Source organism: Artemia sp. Qi Xiang Cuo, chromosome 21, assembly GCF_049724085.1.
Source record: "Artemia sp. Qi Xiang Cuo chromosome 21, ASM4972408v1, whole genome shotgun sequence".
Lineage (NCBI taxonomy): Eukaryota > Metazoa > Arthropoda > Branchiopoda > Anostraca > Artemiidae > Artemia > Artemia sp. Qi Xiang Cuo.
In genome coordinates, this window is record NC_142814.1 from 15,260,814 (window position 1) to 15,280,688 (window position 19,875).

At 36.2% G+C, this 19,875-nt stretch overlaps 1 protein-coding gene across 1 annotated transcript in view; it reads right to left on the reverse strand.

Annotated features, from left to right (window-relative positions):
- Positions 1-19,412, reverse strand: part of LOC148939270 (uncharacterized) — a 191,711-nt gene extending 172,299 nt beyond the window's left edge. Inside the window, exons 1-2 of the mRNA XM_089107180.1 lie at positions 19,273-19,412; positions 980-1,196 (exon numbers count right to left, since the gene is read on the reverse strand). Of these exons, the coding sequence (XP_088963306.1) occupies positions 980-1,196; positions 19,273-19,339 (284 nt within the window). The 5' untranslated portion in view covers positions 19,340-19,412. The remainder of the gene's footprint in view (positions 1-979; positions 1,197-19,272) is intronic.
- Between the last annotated feature and the right edge of the window lie 463 nt (positions 19,413-19,875).

Consider the following 19,875-nt stretch of genomic DNA (forward strand, 5'->3'; position numbering starts at 1 on the left):
ACTCTATAAAAGTGAACTAAAACTTTCCATTTTCAATCAAATGATCCCTCTCTGAAGTTTAAACACGCATCCCTTCTATAAGAACCATATATGCACCCAGAGCATAACTTAAACCACCTATCCCTGGGCCCTGCGGGGTTTTGTTGACCCTGGAGTTTTAATATCTGATTCTTGAAACAATTTTAACAGAATGGCCACTGCAAAATTTTTATCGAATGGGTTTGGCGAATAAAGGGCATGGGAGGGGGGCTAATTGCTCTTTGATCTCTTTTGACTCTATAAAAGTGAACTAAAACTTTCCATTTTCAATCAAATGATCCCTCTCTGAAGTTTAGACACGCATCCCTTCTATAAGAACCATATATGCACCCAGGGCATAACTTACACCGCCTATCCCTGGGCCCTGCGGGGTTTTGTTGACCCTGGAGTTTCAATATCTGATGCTTGAAACAATTTTAACAGAATGGCCACTGCAAAATTTTTATCGGATGGGTTTGGGAAAGAAAAAGGTGTGGAGGGGGGAGGGGCTAGTTGTCCTCTGATCTCTTTTGACTCTGAGAAAGTGAACTAGAAAGTAGACTAGAACTTTTGGGGGAAAAGGGCATGGGGGGGGGGGCTAATTGCCCTCTGATCACTTTTGACTCTTAAAGGTACCAGAGCTCTCGATTTCCAATTGAATGAACCCCTTTGAAGTTTATACAACGATCCCTTCCATATGACATGCATCTGGGAAATAAATATAATAAAACATTGGAGCCATATGGCCTTTACTATAGGCAACGCTATAGCGTTGCCTCTGATATATAAAATATTATGTCCTAAACATATACTTTTTCCAATTCTGAATAGAAAAAAGGAGGATTGAACTTGGACACACCTTTGAGTTGAAAGAAGGAAGGGTTTATTCAATAACGATACTTAATATATTTGGATAAACTTACTCATCTTTAAGCAAATGAAGATTAAAAAGAAAACTTACAGATTAAGGCGTTTCACTTTCACAAGTGGATTTGTATGTTTCCTCTTGGGGGTAAGGGATTGAGTCTTTTTTAACTTCAGTTTTTCACCAGTTTTCTCATGAAGCTTTTCAGAGACACTAATTGTCTGTGTTTGTCTGTGTTTTTCTAATTTAGAAAGATCCAAAACTGTAGAGCCTAAATTTGATGAGAAATCAACCAGTTGTGATGAAGATTCATCTGGAAATAAATATGTAAAAACAAATTACATGAAGATAAAAAGCAAAATTTTACACAGAGCACTAAAAAAAACTAGCCTACTCTTTCATTGATTTAACATAATACAAATTACACATGTCAACTAACACAAGACAGACAAAGAAGCAAAACTCAATTTGTCTCCTTTAGCACAAGAAATAAACCCCCAACAAAAATTTACACTCCCAAGAAGAGGAAGAAGAGGATAAAAGAAGAGGGGGAAAGGGAGCTTTCCTCCTCTTCCCTCTTGCTGTTAAATAGAAGAAGAAGAAGGAGCTAACTGGAGAAAGGATGCTATAGATAAGGATGATAATCACCACAAAACATACAAAATATTAGAATAGTCTGCAACTGTAAGCTGAAAGAGTCATCTTCTTTAAATTCTTTTTAAAGTTGAGCAGTGACTGTGATTCACTAAATAAAAGAGCTTTTATTTGCCCACAATGAGACAAAGCTGATATCTTACAGTTAATCTAACTCTATCATTCTGAATATAATGGTTTACCTGTATGTGGGAGATACCCAACCTAATATTGGAATCATGAATCCCATCTCCCAGGAAATAAAGCCCTAAGACTCAGTGTTACTCTAACATCTCATTTTAGCTACAAAAACCTTCTGATATCTCCTAAAACTTTATATATTAAAAAAAGTGCATTAAGTAAAAAAACTTGAAATGGACATGCACGGATTTTGCTTGTGAGAAGGGTCTAAACCTACCCCCTCAACAAAAAAAGCAGCATTTTAAACTGCAAGTTACCCACAATGGTTCTAGGCATTTACCCCCCCCCCACACAGAAAATAACCCCCTGGGGAAAATACCCCCCCCTGTGGAAAATAAGACTTCAAATTTGAGAATTTTATTTGAGCTTTGTTTCTTTATTTTCTGTAGGGGAAGGAATTTTTGTACTTGTGTATTATACACCACTCAATCAAGTTGATGTTGTGTAAAACCCTAGAACAAACTGGTTTCTTTGCAAGTTCCTTTGTTACTTTAGAAACAAATTTGGGCTATATATTTGCACATTAGGAGAAGGTGGTAAAGTATAGCAGGTCTGCATGCAAAATGTATTAAGTGCAATTGTTTACTTTACCCCCACCCTTATGTGCAAATATATAGCCCAAATTATACATTTCCCATCTTGTCTGTATCTTGTCTTTGTCTTATCTTGCACTAAGCTGAAACAAACCTAACAAGGAAACTGGTTTTTTCTCGAGTTTTACACAGCATAAACGCCAGGTAATCACCAGGGAGAGGGGAGGGGGTAAAAATTCCTTTAGATTAACATTAAGAGGACCCCCCCCCCCTACAAGAGGCATAAAAAGAAAGAAAAGTGTATGCTGTTTAGTGAGGATCAGGGAAAAATAGTTGCTTCCTTCCAACATAATCCTATTTCCCCCCCCCCACCTCCAGCCCTCTTCACCCACCAATAAAAAAAAAATCTTGTTCAAGTTCCAACTCAATTTCTAATCCATGTATTTCCTAAAATATATCTAAAGTCATTTGCCATTCATTTTAGATGGCATTTTAATCAAAAATTCTATGGCAAGCATTTGATGTTTTATTCAGTTTTTTGATGGATCTATAATTGTTTTGGACAGAGGGAGTATACAGAGGGGGACATTTGGACAGAGGGGGACAGAGGGGGAATTTCTCTCTTGAAAAGCTTGCAAAAGTTTACGCGAAAACCTTCTTTTTTCATGTCCTCAAAAAATTGAGCCATCTATTAAACAATCAAAATTATACATCATGTTTAATGAGAGTTATTTCTACTAATTTCCTGAAAAAAAATCTATTGGTCCTAGATTTTTTTTAAACACATTTCATGGTATTTTCTAGGCTCATCAAATGAAGGAAATGATCAAATCACACTTTTTGTGATTTGTGACACTTTTGGAAATTTGAAAAAAAAAGGAGTAGCAACAATAAATCTAACAACACTGAAGTGCAATAGCTGAAAAATCAAACAGAGCCTTTGCAGTTATTAAATAAAAAAAACAAGTTTTTAAAACTGAAAGTAAGGAGCGACATTAAAACTTAAAACAAACAGAAATTATTCCGTATATGAAAGGGGCCTTCCCCTCCTCAACGCCTCGTTCTTTACACTAAAGTTTTTTATTGTTTTAAAAAAAAAAGTTGTGAGACAGAGTCAAACTTTAGCGTAAAGAGCGAGGCGTTGAGGAGGGGACAGCCCCTTTCACATACGGAATAATTTCTGTTCGTTCTAAGTTTTAACGTCGCTCCTTACTTTCAGTTTTAAAAACTTGTTTTTTTTATTTAATTTCTGATCGTTTTTTAGTTAATGCAGCTTTTATTTTGGCTCACCGTCATTGAATAAGCAAACAAAATTAGCATAAAAATTTAACTTTTCTTTTGCTAAATAGATGCTTCTAAATTTGGTTATGACGTAATTTACAAATTAACTTACGCAACTAACTTCTATATTCGTATATTTTTCTTCTAGCAAAAAATACAAAGTTGCAGATTTTTGCAGATATGAGCTTGAAACCTATGTAATTCGGTTTTCTGATATGCTGAATCTGACGGTGTAATTTTCATTAAAATTCTTTCACTTGTAGGGGATGATTCCTCCCTCTTTAAAAAATCGGGTAAATTTTCTCAGGCTCGTAGCCTTTGATGAGTAATACTAAACTTAATAAAATTTATATATTTAGAATTAGCATTATAAACACATTCTTTTGATACATTTATTGACATCAAAATTCCGTTTTTAAAAGTTTCGATTACTATTGAGCCGTATCGCTTGTTTTTTTATTAAATATATATTATTACGTAAATGAGGGGGTTCTCCCCTTAGTCAATACCACGCTTTTTATGTTAAAAGTTAAAAAAAATTTGATTGACAAACCCCTGAATAACAAAGGCCGTTTAATTAGAACAGATAGCTCTTTTGAAAGCACTAAAAAAAACTATAGCGTAAAGAGCGAGGTATTGACTTGGGGGAGAACCCCCTCACATACATTATAATTTCTGTTCGTTTTAAGTTCTAATGTTAATTCCGATTTTAAAAGTTTCGATTACTATTGAGCCGTATCGCTTGTTTTTTTTATTAAATATATATTATTACGTAAATGAGGGGGTTCTCCCCTTAGTCAATACCACGCTTTTTATGTTAAAAGTTAAAAAAAATTTGATTCACAAACCCCTGAATAACAAAGGCCGTTTAATTAGAACAGATAGCTCTTTTGAAAGCACTAAAAAAAACTATAGCGTAAAGAGCGAGATATTGACTTGGGGGAGAACCCCCTCACACACATTATAATTTCTGTTCGTTTCAAGTTTTAATGTTGCTCCTTACTTTCAGTTGAAAAAACGGTTGTTTTTTTATTTAATTTCTGATCGTTTTTTAAATAATGCTTGGGAATGCAGCGCCCCCTTCATGGAAATGTCCCTTACCCCAAAGAAACATCCTACACGGACAGATTCTCCCGAGTAACCCCCTCCTCTAGCCCCCCCCCCCCCTCCAGAAAAAATCCTTCCTGAAAATGTCTGTATACTTCCCAATAGCCAATAAATAATGCTGGCAAGTCCGGCGCCCCCTTCATGGCAATTTCCCTTCCCCCATGAACACTTCCTTCATGGACAGATCCTCCAACATAACCCCCGACCCACCCCCCCCCCTCCCAGAAAAAAACCCTCCTGAAAACTTCTGTATACTTCCCAATAACCAATACTATATGTTAACATTGGGTAAAGTTCATAACTTTTAGCCCTCCCCCTGGGGACTTCGGCGGATTAAGTCATCCTACAAGACATATTTATCATATTTTTGACCATGCTGAACAAAATGGCTATCTCAAAATTTTGATCGGATGACTTTGGGAAAAAAATGAGCGTGGGAGGGGGCCTAGTTGCCCTCCATTTTTTTGGTCACTTAGAAAGCGAACTAAAGATTTTAATTTCAATTCCAATGAGCCCTCCTGCGATATTATAGGACTATCGGATCAATATGATAACCCCTGGGAACAAACACACATCCATGATCTTTCTTCTGGCAAAAAATGTAAAATTCCAAATTTTTGCAGATAGGAGCTTGAAACTTCTTTAATTGGGTTCTCTTATACACTGAATCTGGTCAATACGATTACCCCTGGAAAAAAAAAAAAAAAAAAAAAAAAAAAAAAAACGCAGACGTGATCTTTCTTATGGCAAAAAATGCAAAATTCCACATTTTTATAGATAGGAGCTTGAAACCTCTACAGTAGAGTTCTCTGATATGCTGAATATGATGGTGTGATTTTCATTAGGGTTCTATAACTTTTAGGGGGCCTTTCACCCTTTTTTTAAAAATCAGACAAATTTTCTCAGGCGATTAACTTTTTATGGGTAGCACTAAACTTGATGAAAGTTATATGTTTGAAATCAGCATTCAAATCTGATTGTATTGATGTATCTATTGGTATCAAAAACCCGTTTTCTAGAGTTTCGGTTACCATTAAGCCGGGTTGCTCCTTACTCACAGTTTGTTACCACAAACTGTTTGATGGAAAGAATAAAAATGAAACCTCTAAACAAATTCTTAAAATTATATAATATTCTTTATTTACACTAACATTAGAATACCAGAAGCTACAGTGATGACAGTGGTCAAATATGGCTCTGAAGCATGGGCGCTCCAAAAAGTGGATGAGGATTTGCTAGATGTTTTCCAGAGATATTGCCTACAGGTTGTTCTGGGTACCTGGCTGACTGACCCATATTTCAAACAATAGGCTTTACAAAAAGTGTAGTTCAATCCCAATTTCTAGGGCTATGGTGAGAGAAAGGTTTAGATGGTTAGGACATGTTCTGCAGATGAAGGATGACATATTGCCAAAGATTGTCCTTTTTGGCCAACCGTCTAAGGCTAAACGGAAAACAGGTTGTCCTCGTTTGGGGTGGGAGGATGTCATAAAGAAAGATTTAAGGAAAATGGGAACTTCCTGAGAGTGTGTAAAGAGGGAGGCTTTGAATAGATTGGGATGGAGGAGCCTGCGTAGCTGTGTTGGCCTCAGGCGGCTTGGTGCTGTGGTGAATTGTTAGAGTAATGATAGGTCTTTTGCTTGTGTACATTTTATAATTTAATTACAAATAAAAGATTTGCATCTTTTTAACATAAATATTTGAATCAGCTGATAACCCATGTTTTTGAAAATCTGCTTACTTAAAAGAGAGACCATAATGATCATAATACTAGAAATGCATATAACTCAGGACTTTACAAGTCCCATTTGAAGATCCCTTGTAATTTTCCATTATGGTCCTCAAGCTTGAGATATACTACAAGAAGTTCCTTTTGACACAGGAGTAATTTTAGTAAATAGCCTGCTCTAGGCAATCATTAGCCTACATTCAAATCCTCTACTTTTTTTGTTATTTGGATTTCTACTGTCAGAACAGTTTGGAAATAGGCTAGTGTGTTGAGCACTTGCCCATGAATAGTCCCCCCACCCTTAAGCTTCATTTCATTTTCCTCATAGGCACCCACATAAAATCAAATCCTCTACTTTTTTTGTTATTTGGATTTCTACTGTTAGAACAGTTTGGAAATAGGCTAGTGTGTTGAGCACTTGTTCATGAATAGTCCCACCACCCTTAAGCTTCATTTCATTTTCCTCATAGGCACAAACATAAAATCAAATCCTCTACTTTTTTTGTTATTTGGATTTCTACTGTTAGAACAGTTTGGAAATAGGCTAGTGTGTTGAGCACTTGTCCATGAATAGTCCCACCACCCTTAGGCTTCATTTCATTTTCCTCATAGGCGCACCCACATAAAATCTAATCCTCTACTTTTTTGGTTATTTGGATTTCTACTGTTAGAACAGTTTGGTAATAGGCTTTCCTCATAGGCATCCACATGTAAATTATTTGTTTCAGTAAATGTGTCTCTATTTATTGTGGCTATTTAAGGTCTTGTAATTCTTATAAAACTATACAAAAAAAGAAATTATAGGTATTCTTGGAATGGTATTAGACTTGAGATATCAGGGTGGAATTGGGACTAGAACCCCCAATTCCACCCTGATATCTCAAGTCTAGTATAGTTAAATTAATATTTAGGAAAGAGTTAGCCAATTGAAAATTCATTGGGCCATACATTTTTCCATTAGAGGATTGATGTAAAACTATATTGGTATGCATTAAGGAATGATACAAATAAGTATTTCTGAATTTTTAAAAAACAGTTTTCAAAATTTTATAGTGTTTTGCTTCTGGAGGGTGGGAACACTTAACTGAAACCCAGCAAATCCATTGAAATACCTTAGACAGGGGAGTTTTCACAAGTGAAGAATTTAGCAAACCTATTTTAGCTAAGAATATATGATACATCATGAGATGATAAACAAGAGAGGAATAAATTGTTTAGGACGAAGTATATTAAAAAGGAACATAAAATAAGGAATGAATGGTAGGCTACTAATTTAATTGCCACTATTCTGGTCAAGAAGTGACAGATATTAGACTTGTTGTCACTTTAAAATTCGTTTAAGGGCTTTAAATTGGATTGCAAATGAAAAGATTGTATGAAAGGCATCAAGTAGCTGCATATTTTCCCTTTGTCCCTTTCAGATAATTAACTAAAAAAAAAAATTCCTAAAAATAATTTTTTAAAAGAAAATTAAAGGCAATTTTAAACTTAAGTTCAGAAGATACAAATACCTGTTACAATTCAAATTCAAAAAGACCAGAAAATATAATTATAGAATAAATTAAACCCAAAACGAATAGAAATTAAATAAACAATCATAGGAAAAATCATACAACAAGTTATAATATAAATGAATAAATATATCTTAAAGCGAGTAATGCTTGGATTGAATATGAAAATCAAACTTAAAATGAAAAAAAATATTTTGCTATTGAAGTATAAATGAAACTTAAAACAAACAGAAATTAAATAAACAATCAATGCAAACCAACATACAATAGATATTAATGTAAATGAATAAATAAATCTTAAAACGAGTGAAACTTAAATTGAATATGCAAATCAAGCTTGAAACAAACAAAAATCACTACAACCAGGAGTTTGGGTATTGCCTCCTTCTCTCACTGTAAAAGGCTAAAACCTACTGCGTCACTGGCGCTTTTCTGAAAGCCAATTTTATTACAAATATTTTCTTTTGTACTTAATATTGGAAAAAAACATTATAATTATATTTAAATTTTGAACTGATGAGCTTTAAGCAGATGAATATCATTATACATCAAATATTCAGTTTAATTTATTAGTTCTTTCTAAAGTTGTTCAAGACAAATATAATTTCACTACAAACAAGAATTTGGATACTGCCCCCTTAACTGTAAATAAAAACCAAAAGCCTACTGCATCATTGGTGCTTCACTGAAAACGAATTATATTACAAATATTTTCTTTTCCAGTTCTTTCAGCATTGAAAATAAAATAAAATTAGAGTGAAATAAATTATTGAACTGATGGATCTTTCAACACCTATTATCATTATATATAAAGTATTCAATTTGATGTTGTTTATACTTTTCAAGACTGTTCAAGATGCATATAGTTTTCAGTAAAGCGTCAATGACGCAGTAGGTTTTAGACTTTTACAGTGAGAGAAGGAGGCAATACCCAAACTCTTGTTTGTAGTGATTTTTATTTGTTTCAAGCTTGATTTGCACATACCTTCGTTAGTTGCCTTCCAATCACTTTTGACTATTAAAAAGGGAACTAGCCATTTAAATTTCCAATCAAATGAGCCCTTTCTGAAGTTTCTACAACAACGCTTTCTATAAAAAACCTTATATGCCCCCAGGGTATAACTTACAACCCTTGCCCTGAGGGCTGTGGGGGGGGGGGGTGTGTTATCCTCAAACACTTAATTTCCTGAATTTTCAACTATGTTGAACAAAATCTCAAAATTTTAATTGCATGTGTTTGGGGAAAAGCTGGGTGTGAGAGGGGGGTTAGTTTCCCTACAATCACTTTCAACTATGAAAAAGGGCACTAGCCTTTTGAATTTCCAATTGAATTAGCCATTTTTGAAGTTTCTACAACAAAGCTTTCTGTAAAAAGATGATATGCCCACAGGGCCTAACTTACAACCCTATCCCTTAGGGCTGTGGGAGAGTCTCCCTCTCAAAAACATAATTCTTATCAGGAAATCAACTACTCTGAACAAAATGGATATCTCAAAATTTTTATTGGATGTATTTGGGGAACTGGTTGGTGTGGAAAGGGTGTTAGTTGCCTTCCAATCACTTTCAACCCTTAAATAGGGCACTAAAACTCTTGATTTTCAATCAAATGAGCCCCCTTTGAAGTTTCTATGACAACCCCTTCCATATAATTTGCCTCTGAGAAAGAAAAATAATAATAATAAAACATTGGAGCTGTATGGCCTTTACTATAGGCAACGCTATAGCGTTGCCTCTGATAAATTAAAACAAACTTTCTGAAAAAAAAAAAGATTTCAAAGTAAAAGCCATATCATGCTTAATATCAGCAGAAATATAAACCTATAACAATTCAAACTCAAAACAACCAGAAACTATTACCAAAGAATAAATGAAACCCAAAATGAACAAAAATTAAATAAATAATCATAGCAAAGATACATACAACAGGTATTAATATAAATGAATAAATAAATCTTAGAATAAGTAAAACTTAAATTGAACATGCAAATCAAGCCTAAAACAAAACAAAAATCCCTACAAACAGGAGTTTGGCTACTGCTCCCTTCCCTAACCAAAAAAGTCTAAAGCCTACTTCATCATAGGCACTTTACTGAAAATAAGTTATATTACAAATTTTTTTTCTGTATTTATTAAAACATTAAAAATAAAAATTACACTGAAATAAAAGCTAGAACTGATGAGCTTTCAGTAATTAATATCAACATATAAATGAAATATTCAGTTTAATTTTATAAGTTCTTTCCAAGACTATTTAAGACACACATTGTTTCCAGTAAAGTGCCAATGATGCAGTAGACTTTGGACTTTTACAGTTAGGGAAAGGGAAAGTAGTCAAGCTATTGATTGTAGTGATTTGTGTTCCCTCTAAGTTTGATTTGAATATTCAATTGAAGTTTTCCTTGTTTTAAGATTTATTCATCCATTTATATTAGTACCTGTTGTATGTTTGACACCTATGACAGTTTGTTTACTTTCTGTTCGTTTTGGGTTTCATTTATTCTTGAATAGTAATTTCTAACATTTGAGTTCAAATTATTATAGGTTTATATTTCTTCTGATCTTATGTTTAATATGGTCTTTATTTTTCCTTGAAAAACTTCTTTTTCAGATTTTTTTTTATATTAAATTCTTTTCATTTTTCATTGCCAAAGTTCCAGGTTTTTCAACATTCCCCATTTCAAAATTTTTTTTTAACACCAAAGTTTCATCAAACTAGAAAAATAGTGTCAAAGCAACAATATCAAAGTCACAAAGTATCAAACTGTATGACTACTCTTTCCAAATAAATCTTATATGCCCCAGGGCTTAACTTATAACCTTTTCTGCCAGATTGTGTCAACCCTGGAGACATTGTTATATTGGATTACTTTGAACAAAATGGCTATCTCAAAATTTTGATTAGGTACATTAGGGGAACAGAGGGCTTGAGGGGATATTTCCCCTTTGATCACTAAATTCTTAAAAAGGGATCTAGAACTTCCAATTTCTAGTCAAATGACCTCCTCCAAAGTTTATACAACCAACCCTTCCATAAAAATGTTATATGCCCTTGGGGCATAACTTACAACCCTTGCCACAAGGCTTTGGAGGGTTTGTATCAACCCTTAAGGCCTTGTTATATGATCTTTGGACTATTTTGAACAAAATGGCTCTCTGAAAATTTCAAATCATCCCTTCCATAAAAATCTTATATGCCCCCAGTGTACAACTTAAAATATTTAACACAGGCTCTGGTGGGTTATGTTGACCCTGTATTTTTGTTATCTGATATATGGATTATTTTAAACAAAATGGCTATCTCAAATTTTGATCAGATACATTTGGGGAAAAGGGGGCATGGGGGGGGGGGAAGTAGTTGCCCTCCAATCACTTTTTACTCTTCAAAGCCACTAGAACTTTCAATTTTTAATCAAATGAGCCCCTTCCAAAGTTAATATAACCATCCTTTCCATTTGGGTCTGAGTTTAAGTGCAAGTGTAAGTAAGCAAGAGTAAGTGAGTGACTATGAGTGAGGAAGTGTGAACCCCCTTGAAAGTTTGAAAGTTTATATGACCACCTCTTCCATGGAAACCTAATATGCCCCTGGGCATAACTTACAATCCTTGCCACTGCGGTTGTGTTAAGCCTGGAGACATTGTTATATGATCTTTGGCCTATTTTAAACAAAATTAATATCTCAAAATTTCAATTAGATGAATTTGGGGAAAAGAGGGCATTGGGGGATGGGGGGGGGCTAGTTACCCTCTGATCACTTTAGACTATTAAAAAGGGAACTAGAACTTTCAATTGCTTATCAAATGAGCCTCCTACAATGTTATACAACCAGCACTTCCATAAAACCTTATATGCTCCCAGGGCATAACTTACAAAACTTGACCCCAGGCTCTTGGGGGTTGTGTTGACCCTGAAGTTTCTTTTCTGATCTTTGGATTATTTTGAAAAAGATGGCTATCTCAAAATTTTGATAAGATACATTTGGGAAAAAGAGGATAAGGGAATGGGGGGAGGGGAGCCATTATCCTCCAATCACTTTGACTCTTAAAACAGCACTAGAACTTACAATTTTCAATTGAATGATCCCCCTTATATGACCACCCCTTTCATATGAAGTGCCTCCGGGATTTTTTATTTTAAATAAATAATAAAACATTGAAGCCTTATGGCCTTTACTATAGACAACACTGTAGCATTGCCTCTGAATAGTGGAATAATCTACATATTTTAACCTACAGTGACATTTAAAGTTGCCCTTCTAAGTGTTTTATTTGATTTACATGGACATTGAAGTAAGTTGATTTTTTGCTTCATCAGTCAGTGATGACAATGATGCTATACAATGTGGTTGAAAATTAAGTGCAATTGAATGCATAAGTGAAAAGTGACCAGTCTGTTCAGAAAAATCAGTGAAAAAAAAAAAAAAAAAAAAAAGGATACATTAATCCTGTATAAATGGCACCAAAAAAGAGACAACGTGAGAGCCCTGTAAAAGGACAAGATAAGTGCCCGGGATGTGCAAAAAGCCTGGACGAGAACTTGCAAGCCGTCAACTGCGACAAATGTCCTAACTGGTTTTGTATTGAGTGCCTAGGATTAAGTGATGAACAGTACATCCTGCTAGAGAAAATAAATCGTACAATGACCTGTGAATGGAGCTGCCCTGGTGCATCTTGAACAAGCCTGTGCGCGATGCCGACACCCTAACCAAAGCCATCGAATCTTTCAAATCAGAGGTGCAAGAGGACATTGCTAGCATAACGACCACAGTCAACAAGGGTCTCAGAGAGATTCATGATGAACTTGCCACAAAATGCAATGTTCTCAAGGTAAAAGCAATTGTTGAATCGGCAATTACCGCTCAAGTGACGGGGCTTGCACCAGAAGCACTAGACGAACATATATGCAGTACAGTCAGAAGTGAGCAAGACAGGCAGAGACGCAAACTTAACGTCGTTGGATACGGGATTCCAATCCAAGCAAGTGATTCCGATCCATGCCAAGTACTTCCAGGACAACTACAAACTAGCAACCAAAGTCTTCACCATGAAAAGACTACCAGCCTCGGCCCCCACTGCCGGACAACCACTGCAACACCCACCAGTCCTATTCACGGTAGCCAGCTTCACTGACAAGAAGCTTATCCTGGATGCGTCCTACCAGCATAAAGACCCGATTTGATTCTATGGCGACAGCTCCAAAGAAGATCGCAACGCTAGAAAAGCCTTGTTGGAAGAGATGAAGAAAAGACAGGCGAACGGAGAAACAGACCTAGTGATAAGAAAGGGCAAAATCACAAAAAACGGTCAAACTTGAGCAATTCCGATGGAGAGCTGCTCGAGCATGCAAGAATAACCACTACCTCCAACCGTCTCGTCCGCCTTGTAAATAGTTCATGTGTGAGTGATAATAACGTTGTAAATGCAAGTTTGTGTAAATGTATAAACAGTGAATTAACAGTTACGTCCCCATGCCCTTCTGCCTCATCCCTCATTAGCTGCTCTGTGTACCTAAGCTGCAATTCACCTACTTCAACCGAAAGTGAGAATATTAGTGAGCAGAACAAAAACTCGCCCAGACACACCCAAAAACTTGTGAACATTATGACAGCAAACGTTGATGTTATTACCAACAAGATGCCGGAACTGGCAACAGTGCTCCAACTAAGTCAGATAGACATTGCAACTCTGACAGAAATTTGCCCCAAGAACTCAAGATTTCAACTGACAGAAGACTCAATCTGCCCCTCTGGATACAACATCTTCAGCAATCTGTCTGATCCAAACCACAGAAGAGGAGTGGCTGTTCTAGCTTCCAAGGAATTCCAGGTAAAAGAAATTTCTGTCCCAAATTCTTACTTACCTTGGGTTGAAGCTACATGGGTCTCCCTGTCCCTACCTAACGAAATTTTTGTCCTAAGCTCAATTTACAGGAGCCCCAGCAGCCCTTGCCAGCTGTCCTCTGAAAGAGCAATTGCCGAAATGACGCAACTCATACTATGCAATTACCCAAAGGCAACTCTGCTCATGACAGGGGACTTCAACCTCCCAAACGTGTCTTGGGTAGATGGCCAAGGTATGACCAAGTCAAGCCTTGAACAAAACCCATTAGTACAAGCCCTCTCTGACAACTTTCTGTACCAAACAGTAACTATGCCCACAAGAATGTGCCCAGGACAAAATCCCTCCATACTGGACCTAGTCATAACGAATGACCCAGAAAAGGTGATCAACACACACACTCTCAGTCCAATTGGCTCAAGTGACCACATGCCAGTTCTCTCATCTATTCAACTCAACTCCAAACCATCAAAATATGCCAAGCAATCCTTTACAAATTACAAGATGATGGTGGAGGAGCTGTTAGATGCTAACCTGGAAACACTTATATCAGAAGATGTTGAAGCCTCATGGCTAACTCTAAAAAAGACCTTACTAGAGAGCCAAGCCAAACACACCAGCATAACACGGAAAAAGAAACCCAAAACTCTACCTTTCCTCACCCCAAAAATCAAGAAACTACGCAACAGGAAGAGAAAACTTTGGGAGAAGTACAAGAAACAAAAGACTACAGCTTTGTACAAGCAGTACAAAACTGCAAGGAACCTCCTCAGAAAAGAAACTAGAAAACTGACCTCAAACTACAAAGAACGACTGGCCAAAAACATTAAGGAAAACCCACAATTATTCTGGAAATACATCTCCCATAAGAAGCCAGGCAGACACTCCATACCAGACCTGGTAAACAACAACTCTTTATCCTCTTGCCCCTCTGAAAAAAACAAACCTGCTTAATCAGCAGTTTGCCTCAGTGTTCTCCATGGATGACCCCCAATCAACCCCCCACCAGCAGAACAGGCTCACACTCCCTTCCATATGGTACACTCACCAGTCACAATCAAAGAAGTAACCAAACAGCTTAAGGACCTCGATCCCAATAAATCGACGGGACCTGATGATCTCAACCCACAACTGATGAAGGAATTAAGCCCTGCAATATCAGCCCTACTGGTAAAACTATTCAATCTGTCGCTGGCACAAGGAAAGCTTCCAGGGGACTGGAAGAAGGGAATAGTCATCCCAATTCACAAGAAGGGTAGCAAAACTTCTGCAGCAAACTACAGACCTAGCAGCCTTACATGTGTGGCATGCAAGGTCATGGAGAGAATCATAAACAAGCATATCATTAACCATCTTGAGGCCAACTCACTTATCAGCAGTAGTCAGCATGGTTTTTGCTCAAAGAGATTGGTGGACACAAACCTTCTTGGGTCATATAGTCTTGTAACTGACCTACTAGAGAGAGGTTACCGTGGATATACCATTGTGGACTAAAGCATTTGACAAGGTTTGTCACCAATACCTCATTCACAGGCTACTTACTCTATCTGTTAGTCCACAAGTGGTCAGTTGGACAGAGGACTTTCTGAGGGACAGAACACAGCAAGCGAAAGTGACAACCGGACCAAACAGCCATGTCCTTTCTGACAAAATCAAAGTCACTAGTGGGGTTCCCCAGGGCAGCGTCCTGGGCCCCACCCTGTTCAACATCTATATAAATGAGCTACCCCTCATCACCAGCAACAAAACCACCCTATATGCGGATGATTCAAAACTCATAGGCCCTGCCAACACCTCTTCTTCCATCCAATCCCTCCAAACTGATCTCAAACACATGTGCTCCTGGGTCAAAAGATGGCTGCTGGAATTCAATGCAGAAAAATGCAAGGTCATACACTTTGGACACAAAAACCTCAAACATCAGTACCTCATGACCCAAAATTCTGGAAGTCACCACACAATTGAGCCTGTCCAGGAGGAGAGAGACCTTGGCGTCATCGTTGACTCCCAGTTGAAATTCAGCTCCCACTCACAGAAAATCTCAGTCAATGCTAGTAGAGCCCTAGGCATCATCAAACACAGCATCACCAGTAGGAGTAAACACATAATCACCAAACTCTACAAAAGGATTAGTAAGACCTAGACTGGAGGTGGGGACGATACTGGCCACCCCTTGATTCAAAAAGGACAAGGCAGTTCTTGAGCAAATCCAACGAAGGGCCCTAAGATGATTGTCGGCATGGAAAACAAGACATACAGTGAACAGCTGAAGGAACTCAACCTCCCCTCCTTAGTATACAGACAGAAACGTGGAGACAAGATCCAGGCGCACAAACTCCTCTCAACCAATCGAGAAAATGAGATCCTGGAGATCGACACCTCCCACAAAACACGAGGACACCCTAGAAAAATCCGCAAACATCACACTACAACTGGAGCAAGATGCAATTTCTTCTCAAATTGGATCGAGAACCTCTGGAACAACCTCAAGGAGGACACTGTTGCTGCTGAATCAACAGATGCTTTCAAATGCCATCTGGATGCTGAGTAGAAAGATACACTATGGAAGTTTGACTGGGAAGCACCAGAATCTTCCACCAAAACTTAACCAACTCGACAGTCATCACAAGGAGTGATTCAACAGGATCAAAAGTCCTTATTTCACTCCAAGCTGTGATTTAAGGTAATATTAACTGACTCTTTGGTATATAGCCAGTAAATACATACATATTCATGTAATTTAGCTTGGAAGAAAGTACACATATCCCTTGATTTTTTTTTTATGTTCTTTCCAAATTTAATTATAACTTATGGGGCTAATACCAGGTAGAAACCTAGAACTTGCAGCTACTGAGATGGAAAAATGTCAAGAAAACTATTGTTACTTCATAATATGCAAATAAAATTGTAGTTAACACATTTTGAACGCACTCTCACTATATTTTATCCCAACCCTGCTTTAATGTGCAAATATATAGCCCGAATTAAACATTTCCCATGCATCAACATTGTTTCAGCCTGTGTATCTTTAATCTGAACCAATGCTGATGAAATCAAGAAACAGAAAACACAAGGGAAATTTATTTATTTGGACTATATATTTATACATTGGGGGAGGAAGTTGGGGGTAAAATATAATGGGAGCATATTCAAAAAGTGATAACTATAATTTTTCTAATTGGTAATTTATTACCTTGTCTAGTTTTTATACTAGCCTATGCTGTAAAATTAAAGAAAATAGTTTAAAACATTTGATATAAAAAATAGCTTTTAAACAAGGCCTCTGTGTTTCACTGCCCTTTAAGCAACAAAAAAGGGGTAAGTATTTTGTTGTCCATTCTTCTTCTTCTTAAAAGAAGAAGAATTATAGGTCATATTATTGACCTATAAATAAATTGAACATACCACTAGATGCCAGTTTTATGCTCTTTTTAATATAATAATTGCTTTTCTTGCAAATTCAATTTTAAGCCATCTTAGGACCCTTGAAAATAACAGTTTCATTCTATATTTTTGGATATAAAATATTGGTTATAACAGTTGTTTCAAACTTACTATTTCATTATAAATCAATTTTGTAAAAGTTGTATAATTCATATAGCCTACATTGATTTGTCAAAATCAAGTTGATATAAAAAAAAAACAATCTGCCATAACTCTTCTTGTTCTGCTAGGCTGCTTAAAAACTGCTGTTTCACCTACATGTCAAAAAATATCAAAGCTGACAGAAGAAACATGGTAGACAGAAAAATGGAGAAATTCTTTTGAATATTTATCCAACTTAATCATGATAAATTGCTGCTTGTGGATTATGTAACTTTAAAAATGGATTTATAATCAAATAGTAAGTTAGAAGTCCATAGTTTATGCCATTTTTATACCCAAAACCTAGAATTGTTTGGTCATTTTCAAGGGTGCAAAAAGGGCTTAAATTTGAATTGGCAAGAGAAGCAATTATTATATTTTTAAAGAGCAAAAAAGCCATTGAGTGGTGTACTTACTTTAATCTTAAGTCAATAATATGAACAGCAAATACTTACCAAAAAAGGAACAAGGGAAGAACAAAAAAAGAAAAAGAGGATTTGCAGTGCTAGGCTACCTATGCAAAACTGTTGTTTTCATTTTAGGGTAAATTTTTCATTTTTCATATTATTTACTTACAAATAAAGTAAACATACCACTCAATGTCTTTTTGATGCTCTGTCCAAATGTAATAATCATTTTTGTCAGAAATGAATTTTACCCCTACCCCTATATACACCAATTCAGGGTATATATTTGCACATTAGGGGGGTAGGGGTAAATTTTATTTCTGATGTAAATGAGAGGTAAGTTAAAACTCCCCCCCACCACCCCCTAATGTGCAAATAATACCCTGAATTGGTATATATAGGGGTGGGGGGTAAAATTCATTTCTGACGAAAATGCATAGGGTAAGACACCCAGTATATGGATAATTTAATCACTCTGAAAATTATTTGACACTTACACTGCTCTAATTAATTTATTATATCACCTATAAAGTTAATTTTAATATCAAAAATTTCTGAAGAATTTTTGAACAAGTATGTTAATACTTCAAATAGTTTCACTTGTACAGCGCCTCCTATTTTTGAATTTACTAACAAGTGACAATTCTGCCTAAACTCAGACATACAAATGGCTCATTGTAAATAGTGATTAAAATAGTATAAAAGATTATGTCCAAGAATAGGCAGGGGGCCGACTACTGGGTGTCTTACCCTATTATATTTGAAAAGAGCATAAAAAAAAGGCATCAAGTGGTATGTTTACTTAATCCTTAAGTCATTAATATGAATAACAAAAAGAAATTACCCATTTTTCTTCTTGGTGGAGATTCTAAGTCTTATATCCAGGGTTTTAAACAAAAATTAGCCTATTCTAATTATTCAAATTTTGTTTTACTGGGATGTCTTTTTTAAGGGGTTTCAGGTTCCTTTTAAAAATTTCTTCAAATTTGTTTTTAAATAACTTTTTACTATAGAGACTGAGGAGAATAATAATTACTAGCCTAGGCTATTACTGAGTTAGCTACATATGGCAATTTTTTTTTTAGTAGCCTAGTAAACTTTTCAAAATATATTTATGAACTTTTGGTCACTATGGGCTGTTTTAGGCGCTTTTAGGGGCCCAAAATAGAATTTGTCCAAGAAGCAATTAGCCTACTGAATTTGGAAAGAGCGTTAAAGAAAGTATCAGGCAATGTTCTCAATTTCTTCCAAGCTAAATTGACAGAATATATAAATTTACCGTGTAGCCTTGGCTAGTATGTAAGTAGGCTAATTTATTGTGTGGCCTATCAAAATTTCAAATTAAGCTTTAGCCTATAAAAATAAAAACAAATAAAATCATTATCCCAGCAGCAAAGGAGCTCAAAAGAAGTCACTGGTAATGTAGAACTTGATAGCCTAGGCCTAGACAGTGATCAGTTGTCCAGTTAACAAATCAATCTGATTGTCAGTAGCTATTGTAATTGAATAAAAGTCAGGCTGGTCCCCTTTTAGGCATGCAAGGGGACACAAATTAATTCTATTTTTACCTTTGACGGAAGATTCTGTTGATAGGTCAAGGTCTGAATTCTCAGTTTTTGGTAAACTCAGATCCATACTGTAGTTTCTGTTAAAATAACCATTCTAATACCATTTTAAAATATGTTCCAAATTGAAGGCTGGGATCTTTTTCATTTTTTCTTCAACAAATGAATGAGGGCGACATATCAGTCTGACTATCTACAGCCGTCCTGAAAATAGATGTCAGAGACGACGGAACATCAAGACCCAGTTAATTCACTACAGACAGCTTATGCTTTCAGCTCAACACAAACACCGCTAGACATGGTGGCTCTTTCCTGCTTACATATTGCATTGCTTTGTTTACTCACGCAATACATGCTTAGTGCAGATGATATTTAGCTTTTCAGAACACGAGCCTGAATGTGTTATCAGCGCACTAGAGTCACCTTAACAGAAAGGGAAGTGCCTCAACCATTTCCATTCCCGATCATTCTGTCTGTATACAGTGTTTGTAAAACTGAGGACCGAAGGTGTTTGAAAAATCAGCCACTTCTCAATTATTAGCCTAAGAGCGAACATTTGGTCGACACATCCTCTACCTTTTCTAAAACCGCACTGTTCTTCTCTCT